We start from the raw sequence: 12,195 nt of genomic DNA on the forward strand, positions 1-12,195 counted from the left end.
GCCCCCAGGTGATTCATGTGTGCTCAAGTTCAGGAAGTGCCTGGTCAGTGGATCCAGTTAACTGGCAGACTCCCCAGCCTTGAAAGGGGACCAAGCTTTGCGGCACTCGCTCAGTGCCTTGTACCAGGAATGATTGTGGTATAATTCAGCAGAGAATTTCAAAGACAGGTATTCCCACAGACAGGGCCACACATCTCAACCCTGATACACTCTGGAAAGCGTCTGGAAGGCTTTACAGCCTGCTCCTCCCCTCCCCTGCCTCCCAAGCCCTCTAGAGTTCAGGCTGATTAAAAGAGCCCTGGAACAGGTGAAGCCCAGGATGCTGGGGTCTTTGCAGTCTTCCTAGGAGATTCTAAGGTGGGTGAGCGTCACTGCTCCGAGGCTACCCCAGGGCAAGAACTTGGTCCTGTTTCCCAGCAGGAACACAGTGGTGTACACAGCAGCCAATTTTTCCTGTTTGCTGGTTGTGTATGTCATCCCTACATCTCGGGACACCAGCTCAGAACAGACAGGGACCAAGGCCCATTCAACTCAGCCTACCAGATAGCCAGTACAATAAGTGGTGCTGTTGAGGTTAGCGGTGTTGGCAGCTAACATTCACTGCACTGTCCATAAGCCAGGCACAGAGACCAACTCCAGGCAGCCTCACTGCACCCTTCTGAAGCAGGTTATCACAAGCACGCCCATTCCTAAGAGAAAACTAGAGCCACAGGGGAGTACCTCACCCAAAGTTTCAGAAATAGCTAATGGAGGGGCAGCTTCCTGGGTGCAGAACCCTTCATGCTTAATTACTGTCCCATGCTGCAAACCAACACCCACAAAAACCCATGAGTGAGTGAAGAATAAGGTCATGAACTTGGCTTCTCCAAGGCCTCACATGCACTAGATTCTCTATAAATGCTTAGGAATAGGGCCCGGCGGCGTGGCCTAGCGGCTAAAGTCCTCGCCTTGAACGCCCCGGGATCCCATATGGGCGCCGGTTCTAATCCCGGCAGCTCCACTTCCCATCCAGCTCCCTGCTTGTGGCCTGGGAAAGCAGTCGAGAACGGCCCAAAGCTTTGGGACCCTGCACCCATGTGGGAGACCTGGAAGAAGTTCTTGGATCCTGACTTCGGATCAGCATAGCATTGGCCGTTGCACTCACTTGGGGAGTGAATCATCGGACGGATGGAAGATCTTCCTCTCTGTCTCTCCTCCTCTCTGTATATATCTGACTTTCCAATAAATAAATAAATCTTAAAAAAAAAAATGCTTAGCAATAAAGGCTCCTACTTCAATTGGGCCACAAAACAATGGGACTGAAGACCAGCCTCTCCTTCTCCCCGATCCCAACCCAATGTCTGCAGCATAAACAGCAAAGCCAAAAATAGCAACCTAATGACGTCAGAGGACAAGGTCATCTGCAAACTGCCCCCAGTCACTGGACACCTAGCTATAGGATCAAGTAGCAAGAGGGTACCCCAGGCTGGCGCAGCTGTTCCCAGAACAGGAAACATCCCCGGAGCAGACTTGGAAGCCTCCCCACAGGAAGGCTGAGGCAGCGGGGGTGGAAGACACAGAGACACATCAAAGAGTAAATGCAAGACTGAGTGCAGGGCACAGACCCAGGAGCTGGGAGGAATGCAGCCTGAGCTGCACTAGAACTCACTCCCCTCACACGAGCCCAGGAAATAGCACAAGTGAGGCATGCATTGCACCAGAAGCTTCCCAGCGTGTCATTGTATTATTTCTAAAATTCCAGGTCCGTTTGCTACCCTGGGTTAGTTACCCTAAGAACTTGGTGGGGTGCAGGGCAAGCCCTGAGAGCTCTATCTGGAATGGTGAGCAAAGCATGCTGGTTGGCATCTGCTCAGCACTTTGGAGTGCTTGTGGAGACTGTGGATTAATTGACCAGCAGCGTGTACATCCCCCAACAGGAACCTAAGCCTGATCTCCTCAAAGGGATGTCTGCTGAGCTGGCTGCGAGGCCCAGGGCCTTCCTCTCAGCCCCTGGGAGACAGCTGGCGGTTCCACAACAGGGTCATGTGTCCAATGAATGCTCAGGCTCACACCCAAAGACAGCAGGGAGCTCCCGAGAAGGCCCATCCCCCAGAGCCGGCTCTGTTCAACGGCTGGACACCAGCAGTGGAGAAAGGCCCCTGTGGGGCACAGACAGACCCTGGGTTGCATTCTTACCCTGGGATGACTTTGGCTGAAATCACCAAGGCTCAGTCTCCTCATGTCATGATTTGGTGGATGTTCATACGCAAAAAGCGTCTTCCCCGCTTCTTCATTCTGGGAATGGAGTCTTGGCTGAGGAGAGCAATACCTGCTCCGCAGGCTCAGCAGCTGTGCTGTGTAACAGACTGCACGGTGACTGCCCAGGACCAGTGGGTGCTGCGGAGAATGCCTCCAGGACCTGCAGGCTCCTGTCTGGCTCTTGGGACACGTGCTGTCATTCCCATAGGCCTCACACCCAGTGTGTCTGACTTAGCAGACCTGGGGTCGTGTTGGAGGTGATGTTGCTGTCAATCTGCAGACCATGCTGGGAGGATCACCATCCCTAAATCTCGGCCCCCGGTGTCCAACTCCCAGAGCCTTTAATTGGGCCACTTTCCATGAGGCCTCTGTGCTCAGCAGCAGTGAGCTGGCATGCGGGAGGCGAACAGAACCACTCAGTTGCCAGGAGGCTTGAGAGGCACCAAGTTAAACCAGTTGATGAAGATGGGAAATGCTGACAGTCCCTCTCAAGTGCTGACTGCTTACTCTGTTGCTTTCTATTGCTGAGGTTACAAACTACCACAAAGGAGGTGGCATGATGGCTCAGAGGCTAACTCCCTGTCTTGCACGTGCCAGGATCCCATATGGGCACGTTTGTGTCCCAGCTACTCCCCTTTCCATCCAGCTCCCTGCCTGTGGCCTGGGAAAGCAGTAGAGGATGGCCCAAAGCCTTGGAACCCTGCCCCTGCGTGGCAGACCCAGAAGGAGTTCCAAATCAGTCCAGTTGCAGCCATTGCAGCCATGTAGAGAGTGAATCAGCGGACAGATCTTTCTATGGGTCTCCCCTTCCAACAAAAATGAATACTTAAAAATAAAATAAACTACTACAAAGGAGAGGAAAAAAAAAAGACTATAGTATAAATAAGGGAAGCACAAAGAAAGACGCTTATCTTGGCTCCAGTGCCTACCAGACACAATGAGCTCGAAACAATGGGAATATTGTTTTTTTCCAGGGCATACTTTTTTTTTCTTTTTAAAAGATTTTTCAATTTTTATTGGAAAGGCAGATTCACAGAGAGGAGAGACAGAAAGATCTCCCAATGCTGGTTCACTCCCCAAGTGGCCACAATGGCCGGAGCTGAGATGATCCTGAAGCCAGGTGCCAGGTCTCCTGTGTGGACGCATGGTATTGAGGACAGGGGCTGTCTTTTACTGCTTCCCCAGGCACATGAGCAGGGAGCAGGACTGGAAAAGGAGCAGCTGAGACACGAACCAGTGACTATAAGGAATGTCAGCATTGCAGACAGAGGTTTAACATACTATAGTCTTTAAAGCTAGGGGCTGCACAGTGGCATAGCCCACTAATCTTCATCCTATAGCACTGGCACCCTAAATGGATGCCAGTTTGAGTCCTGGATGCTCTAGTACTGATCCTGCCCATGGCCTAGGAAAATAGCAGAGGATGGCTCAAGTCCTTGGGCCCTGTACTCATGTGAGACCTTTTAAGAGGCTTCTGGCTTCAGATCAGCTCAGCTGCTGTCACCATTTAGGAAGTAAAACAGCAGATGAAGCTCTCTGTGTCTCCTTCACTCTATGTAACTCTGCCTTTCAAACAAATTTTTTTTAAATCTTAAAAAAAAAAAAAGCTAGGGCAGATTCCCCACTGACCTGCAGGAAGGTTAAGGTGATCGAGGTCCAGAAAATTCCAGGGACACACTCCAACACACGAAGCCACCAGCCGCTCTCCAAATTCCTGAGTTACGGTTTACCCCTTTATTCCTCATGAGCCCTGCACCAACTACAAACACAATCTGGGTCTCCCTAACCACAAACACCGTAAAACCTGACTCCCAGTGGAGAGAGAGAGAGAGAAAAAAAAAGAATAAGGCAAGGTCTCAGATTTATTGTGATGTCCTCAAGCGGTCTCTAACAATAGGAGAGCCCCTTCCAGGAACACAAATCCCACCTAGCTTAGGTGTGGGAGCACTTCTTTGATGTGGTGTGTAAAACATCAGTGAACACTCTGTAGTCTTCAGCCAGTTCCAAGGTCAAGACAAACATCAGAAAATATGTGTGCATGTCAGAGGGCCACATTATTCGGGGATTAGTCCCCTGCAGGGATCTGGGCTCGATTTCCGTTTCCAGACCAACATTTGGAAAGCCCTCAACAAGACAGCAAACTGGTCTCCAATAAACTTCATTGAGGCTCTCATGAAAATGCAGGGACAGGAAAGTCTGAGTGGCTGGCATAGAAAAAATATATAAATTTGAAAGTAGGGTTATCATAACTTAGACAAATTGCCTGTAAAGATTTGAAAATGTTTAAGTTAAAGAAGCTTTATTCATCACTATGACTCAATCCTGTTTGACAGATATGGAAATTAAGACCTATGAAAGGCAAGTAATTTGTTAAATGTCATTTGGCATGTCAGTGACAGAAGTTAGATCACAATCCCAGCTCCATTTTTTCCCAAGACGCATCGCAGCCTCAGTCTTCTCCTTTCCAACCTGATCTGAAGGCACACAGACAACAAATCCAGGCTAAGCTGATTGGAAAAGGTAGGGCTACAACTTTAAAGTAGCAGGACTCAGATTATCTCGAGAAAAGCCTTGCTCAGTGCCAACTTCCTCACAAAGACCAGAGCTGTAACACTGACGCTCTCTCAGTGAGAGCTGTCACTGGCTCAAGTCCTTGGGCCCCTGTCAGTGCTGTCAGTGCAACGTCATTATGCTTTGGGGCTTGCATTTCCTTTTGAAATTATATTTCCAATTCAACTAATTGTTAAGTGGTTAGAAAACAGCCATTTAAAGTTTAGACTCAGACATGATACATTAAGGGAAGAAAATACACACAGAATCCTGTCCTCTAAATGACAAAAATTATTTGCAAAATAAGCAAACAAAATGATGGAATAGTGTGCTGCTATTAAACTGATATTTATAAAGCATACATAAGAGCCTGGCGCAGCAGCATAGCGACTAAAGTCCTCACTTTGCAAGTGCCAGGATCCCATATGGGCGCCGTTTCTAATCCTGGCAGACCCGCTTCCCATCCAGCTCCCTGCTTGTGGCCTGGGAAAGCAGTCAAGAACTGCCCAAAACCATGGGACCCTACACCCGTGTGGGAGACCCAGAAGAGGCTCCTGGCTCCGGGCTTCAGATCAGCACAGCTCCAGCCATTGTGACCACTAAGGGAGTGAATCACTGGATGGTAGATCTTCCTGTTTCTCTTATTTTCTGTATATCTAATTTTCCAATAAAAATAAATCTTTTTTTTTCAAAAGCATGCATAGGGCCCGGTAGCTTGGCCTAGAGGCTAAAGTCCTTGCTTTGAACGCCCCGGGATCCAATATGGACGTCAGTTCTAATCTCGGCAGCTCCGCTTCCCATCCAGCTCCCTGCTTGTGGCCTGGGAAAGCAGTCAAGGACGGCCCAAAGCTTTGGGACCCTGCACCCGTGAGGGGAGACCCGGAAGAAGTTCCTGCATCCTGGCTCCGGATTGGCATAGCATGCGCTCACTTGGGGAGTAAATCATTAGATGGAAGATCTTCCTCTCTGTCTCTCCTCTCTGTATATCCACCTTTCCAATAAAGGAGGGCCCGGTGCGGTGGTGCAGTGGTTAAGGTCCTCGCCTTGCACACCCGGGATCCCATATAGGCGCTGGTTCTATCCCCGCAGCCCCGCTTCCCTTCCAGCTCCCTGCCTGTGGCCTGGGAAAGCAGCAGAGGACGGCCCAAAGCTTTGGGACCCTGTACCCACGTGGGAGACCTGGAAGAGTCTCCTGGATCCTGGCTTCGGATCAGCATAGCATTGGCCGTTGCGCTCACTTAGGGAGTGAATCATCGGCTGGAAGATCTTCCTCTCTGTCTCTCCTCTCTGTATATCTGCCTTTCCAATAAAAAAAAAAATAAAAATAAATCTTAAAAACAAAATAAAGAGCAATTGATGCAACTGTTGAAATTTAATTTGTTAAAATTGTTTAAATAAAAAGGAACTGATGCCTGCAATCCAAATTTAGTGTAGTGAAATCAATTCTTGCCTGACAAAATCTAGCAAAGGTTAAGTAAGCATGCCTGATCCAAATACCCAAAATGACAAATGCTCCAATATGTACCAACATGCTATAAATGGGAAACTCCATTCCTTGAATTTCTGTGCCATACATAACTGTTTCTAAGTGCATTGCTATGCGATATAAAGCAAATGAAAAGTGTTTAGACTAGTACCCCATTCCCAAGTATGCATATATCCCCTAATCCCAAACACTTCCGGTCCCAAGCATTTCAGTTAAGAACTAGTTAGTCTTTATCTCCTAAAAGCTTATACCCGACACTCCAAGTGAAACTTCAGGACTTGTGAAGATCTTTCAGGAAGATGATAGCTTTCGCACATAAGAACCACAGCTTAGCCCAAATCCAGCCTCTTAATTTCCTTACAAAAGAATAGCAACATTCATCAGATATTTCCAGCCTTAAGCAACCTTCACTACAGCCTTAGAAAATAAACTGGGTATACAAGAAGACAAAGTTATGTTTCTACCCACATATTTCTTTTTTGTAGCAACTACACCAGCTTAGTTGGATAACAAATAGTCCTGGAATTCTTGGCATTGGAGCAAGCATGTCAGCTCCCTGGTTACGCCTTCGTCACTGCTCAAAGTACCACACACTTTAACCTTCCTGCTGTTTCCATAGGCCTGAGGCTGTCCTGTATCCATGAAACTTTATATGTTGTCTAAAATGAGCATCCCAGCAGGTTGTAAGACTGATGGCAGCTCAGGATTCAGAATGTTGACCAATTCCTACCTGGATCCACCCCATGAAGCTGTAACTCAGCCTGCTTGTGTAGAAACAGGAGCCCAGCCACGTGGCTAACAGCATTTGTAACTGCTATTCTCAGCAATGAGGAACTTCCAAGGCAGACATGATTCAGGGAGAGGACTTTCTTCAAGGGAAACGAAAAGGAAGCTGTGTCAAGATTGCCTGACACTGATCAGATGCACAAATAAATGAGTCCTCAAGGATGAATGAGCCAGGAGGGGCTGCTGGCCTGCCAGCGCAGCATGCAGAGTCCGCCCCCTCAGAGACTCCTAAGCAGCTTCCTCTGTCAGTCAAGGAGCCAAGGCATACCTGAGGCAGCACCGGAACCACATCATTCAGATCCATAACACAGTGAGGAAAGCAAAGTTCCAGGAAAGTTCCAGGAATACGGTGTGGTGCAGACCACAGAGGTGGGCAGCAAGAAGCAGACACTGTCTCCGAAGCGAATATAAAACTCCTCTGGTGAGGGGAAATGCAAAGCTAAAAAAAGCACTTTTTACCTTCAATTCTTTCAATTTTGAAACATAGAAGCAAAATGTATAAAATGCACACAACAACTTCACCATCTAAATAAAAGAACAAAATGCTCCATAAGCTCATGTGCTCATGAAACACTGCAGAAAACACAATTATGAACAAGTTACTCCTGGGGAATAGGAGCAGAGGAGCAAAAAGATTTCATTTTATAGTTATATTTGCTTTAATCGTTTCTAGAAGGGAATACTTTTTGCAGTTTTTACTTAAAGAGACTGTTCAAACTTCACGCAACCTCACTTCCAACAAGAATCTTTTACTTCTACAATACTGTCCCCCACGTGACTAAATCACATTCTATCTTGTTTACAGCCTTCATTTTTGTTCAACTACATTCAACTGCAGTCTACCACTCTCATTTACAAAAATAAAACATTAATAGAAAAGTTAAAAAAAAAAAGCAACCAAAATGGTAATCAGTCAATTATGCAAGGACAAAAACATCAAAGTAAACACAAATAGCAATATTTCCAGTATATTAATACAAGAGTATAAGCAACAGAAAACCATGACCAAGAACTAACGTCATGGTGGTTGCGTTTGGTTTTGGGTGCCGCTTCTGACACTAGCAGCCTACACTGGGCACCACACCAAGCCCCAGCTGCCTGGGAAAGCAGAAGAGAGCGCAAGTGCTCAGTCCCCCACATCCACCCTAGAGCTGGATGAAGCTCCTGCCTCCTAATCCAGCCCTGGCCATTGCAGCCTTTCAAATAAACAAACCTTTTAAGAAAAAGAGAAAAACACGACCAAGTAAAACTGACAGTGAAGACAAAGCATCCTCTCCAAAAACAAAACAAAACTTAATATTTATTTTTATTAGAAATGAAATTTTACAGAGAAAAGGAGAAATGAAGGGAAAGATCTTTCATCCACAGGTTCATTTCCCAAATGGCTGCAAGGGCTGGAGCTGAGCTAATCCGAAACCCGGAGCTTCTTCTGGGTCTGCCACACGAGTGCACAACCCCAAGGCTTTGAACCATCCTCCACTGCTTTCCCAGGTCACCTGCAGGGGACTGAAAATTGGAAGTAGAACAGCTGGGACATAAACTGGCACCCATATGGGATGCTGGTGCTTGCAAGAAGATCAGTCAGCTCATCCATCTTGCCGGGCCCAAAAGCTAGCATTCCACAGCCTGCATGAGCACATGTGCTAGGACCTCTGCAAGCGTGTCAAGCAAGTGTGGTAATTCATCAAATGCTTATGTCAGGACATTTTGTTTAGGAAAATTCCTAGCAACCTCAGACTGTGCAAAGACGAAGCTCCTCCTATGACATGATTGACCTAAAGAGATAAAGAACTTGAATTTATTTGTAAAATACAGGTGAAGGGCTCGAGACTCTGAGGAAGATGGGAAGACGTACTAGAAAAACAGGTGGTACGATGTGAGAATCGAGAGAGGACAGAGTACTGGACAGAAGACTGTGCTCAGGAGAAACGGCCTCTGGAGACTGAGGACTGCACACAGCAACGGCGCCAGGTCTGCGTGTCTCAAGTCTAAGCCGTTTGCTCTAAGTTTCCTAATTCCTTTCTGCTGCTTCTAAAAGACCGGTACTTATTCCTGCTCTAATGGGGGTGGAGGAGGGAAAGCAGGGGATAATTCAGAATGGATTAAATGGGGTATAGGAATCCCACAGGTGATAATACTTAATAACAGTCCTTCCCAAACTTCAATTTGACGGCTAGATTAGTCTAACTGAAACAACAAAAAACATGAAATATGAAATAACGATACCAGAAAACATGCATTAGGAGGACAGCTGCTGATATAAACTGCAGGAAAACTACATGCAGCACTGTCTCTGCGAAGAAAGACCCGGAAGGAAGACCAAGACATAAAGGGGGCAAAAACTGAAAGCACTGACAAGGAACACTACAAAATTCCCAGGTAAAAAACAAGGACCAAGTTGAATCGGGATGTCCAAAGCAGAAGGGATGGAGAAATCTGTCCGTCTTAGAGCTGATACCTTGGCAACCTCTAGAATCCCAGGTCCTTCCACTCTACCCACACCCAGTCCATTAGCAAATCTTGCCAGCTACAACTTCAAACTACATTCAGAATCCAACCACCACTGGCAGCTCCCAGCCCAAGCTATCAGCTCTCATGAAGACAGTATCTCTTTATTCTCCCAAGGACAACTTGCAGGCTGCTCCTCCCCACTATGGTCTATTCTATACATAGCAGTTACAGCAGCATTTGTTTCTTTTCTAAAGATACATTTTTATTTGAAAGGTAGAGGTACAGAGAGGAAACAGAGAGAGATCTTATCTGCTGGTTCATGCCCTACATGGTAGGAGCTAAGGCAATCTGAAGCCAAGAGCTTCTTCTGGGTCTTCCATGTGGGTGCAGGTGCGCAAGTACTTAAGTCATCCTCTGCTGCTACCCCAGGCCTTAAGCAGGGAGCTGGATCGGAAGCGGAGCAGCTTGAGCTTAAACTGATGTTCTTTCGGGAATGCTGGTACCGTGGAATAGTAGGCTTAGCCTCCGCCTGCGGCACTGAACCCCTCCAGAGTGGCATCTCTAATCTGAAGCTTCCCTCTATGAAGCAAGCTGTCCTTCTTTTTTCTCACTGCTGTAGTCCCAGGAACAGAACAGTGGTAAAATATACAGAGTTAGTTCCACATAAGAATTTGTTAAATGAACCAAATAAAGTTAGGGATTTAAATACCACAACTCTCTAGGTAGTAAACAAAGAAACTGCATGTTACGTCAGTTATGGGCCTTCAAGAGGAGCAGGAGTCTTCAGATCATAACATCAATCATAATCTTGCTTTGCCACCCATTGTGCCATCTACAATGGCTTCTCCACAACAGATCTGCAAATGCTCAATAAATGGCTAAAAAATGAATTTAAAACAGGATTAATGTCGTTTTATTCAGGACTAGCCTGGATAGCATATGGATGCTTTCGTAACTTCTTGGGCCAAGTGTAAATGACTGATAACAGTAGATGTTCAAGGACCCTGCATGATGGCTCAATTGGTTAATCCTTCCTTGCAAGTGTCATTTCATGTCTTGGCTACTCTACTTCCCATCCAGCTCCCTGCTTGTGGCCTAGGGAAGCAGTAGAAAACAGCCCAAAGCCTTGGGACCCTGCACCCAGGTGGGAGCTCCTGGTTTCAGTCTGGCCCAACTACAGTTGCTGTAGCCATTTTGGGGGAGTGAGTCAGTATATGGGAAATTTGTCCCTTCTACTGCCATTTTGCTTTTTAAATTAATAAATTCTAAAAAAATATTTCTGGACTCACCTCTCAAACTGCCATTTTCCCAGTAAGATATGTCCTCCAAAGAGGCATGATGGATTTACAAATATCAAATGACAAAACAAGGGAAGGGAAGACATACTGTATTTATTCCAGGACAGTTCTTAAAATGCACCGCTATCTCAGCAATGACAGGGAAGAAGGTGCTTGATGGCAGCCTGCCCAAAGCTTGCCAAATGGCTGCTGTGAGGCTCCCAAGAGTTCACGTCACTATCTTCCTCAGGGATATAGTTGATAAGGTTTACACAGGGCTTCTTAACTACAGACTCATTTATGCAGGGAAGAGAGAAGTGACTGCTGAAATAGTGATTGCTCCTCGTTTAAACCAGGACTTAAACCCTACCTCAGGATTCAACTATCTTTATTTTCTAATTAAAATAATAATAATAATTATATATAAAAAGGGGTAAGGAGACATAAAGACCGCACTGTACTATCACAGAGACATGAAATTCTAGTGAGAGTCAACACTCATGTTAATGGCTTAAAGGAAATAACTACATGGAGTCTATCAAGACACATATGCACTGAGTCTCATTAATAGCCTCAAAAATGTAAGAAAACAATTCTTAACCAGAACCCACAGTTGTCAGTCATGTAAGTTCTGTTTGGCCCAAGCAGTTAAGGTCTGGAGAGGCGAGCTCCCCACTCCCAGCATCAAGGACAAAGGCTCCTGGGTTGATGCTCAAAGCAGCTCCAGCTGCCAGGTGGCATCTGCAGGTCCCAGCTGAGCTCAGCAGTGGAATCGAGTGGAGAACTTGGGAGACACAGGCACAGTCAGAGGCTGGTCACTTGACTTTATCTCTACACTCTGGTACTTGCGAATTGGATTTGCCTTGTGTACCTGCAGAGTAAGGAAAATACAGTTAACACCATACAGAGTATTAGTGAACAGTGCTTTTACTTCTTTTTGAGAAAACGGTTGCATAGAGTTACAGATCCCAGTCCCCAATTTAAAACGGGGATGGGGAGGCATGAGTGAAACAACGCACTATAATGGAAAAGCAGACAGGGTTCTGGAGCCCAAACAGGTTTCTCTTCAGTGCTTTGCTGGGTTCTTCAGCTTTCACTGAAGAAGGTCAACCTTATTTCCAGAGGAATTTAACAGCGAGTGAACCAGTAATAACAATCTAGTAATAATTACCAGTGAGAAGGCGGCCAGAGAAGGCTGGCTACCGTCCAGCCTTCTTGGTACTCTAAAATCAACGCTGAATCAAGTTAGCTTAGCAGAGAGATGTAACATTTCCTGTATTGTGCTGCAGACGCTGCAATGGGCCTTCACTGGGACTTACAGGAAGAACAGTGACATGGCCAGCACAACAGGAGGCCTTAGGCACGGAAGATTAGAGTACTGGGGATTATAGCCTTTTAGACTTCACT

The 12,195-nt window shown here is 46.4% G+C and overlaps 1 protein-coding gene across 4 annotated transcripts in view; it reads right to left on the minus strand.

Annotated features, from left to right (window-relative positions):
- Positions 1 to 10,881: 10,881 nt before the first annotated feature.
- TPX2 (TPX2 microtubule nucleation factor) overlaps positions 10,882 to 12,195 on the minus strand; it is a 45,810-nt gene continuing 44,496 nt past the window's right edge. For all 4 annotated transcript variants that reach the window (XM_040981671.1, XM_040981673.1, XM_040981672.1 and 1 more), the window contains one exon: positions 10,882 to 11,659. In XM_040981671.1, the coding sequence (XP_040837605.1) occupies positions 11,549 to 11,659 (111 nt within the window). In that variant the 3' untranslated portion in view covers positions 10,882 to 11,548. The remainder of the gene's footprint in view (positions 11,660 to 12,195) is intronic.

This window comes from Ochotona curzoniae, unplaced genomic scaffold, assembly GCF_017591425.1.
Source record: "Ochotona curzoniae isolate NIBS_2020 unplaced genomic scaffold, NIBS_Ocur_1.0 contig_3520, whole genome shotgun sequence".
In the NCBI taxonomy this organism is placed as follows: Eukaryota; Metazoa; Chordata; class Mammalia; order Lagomorpha; family Ochotonidae; genus Ochotona; species Ochotona curzoniae.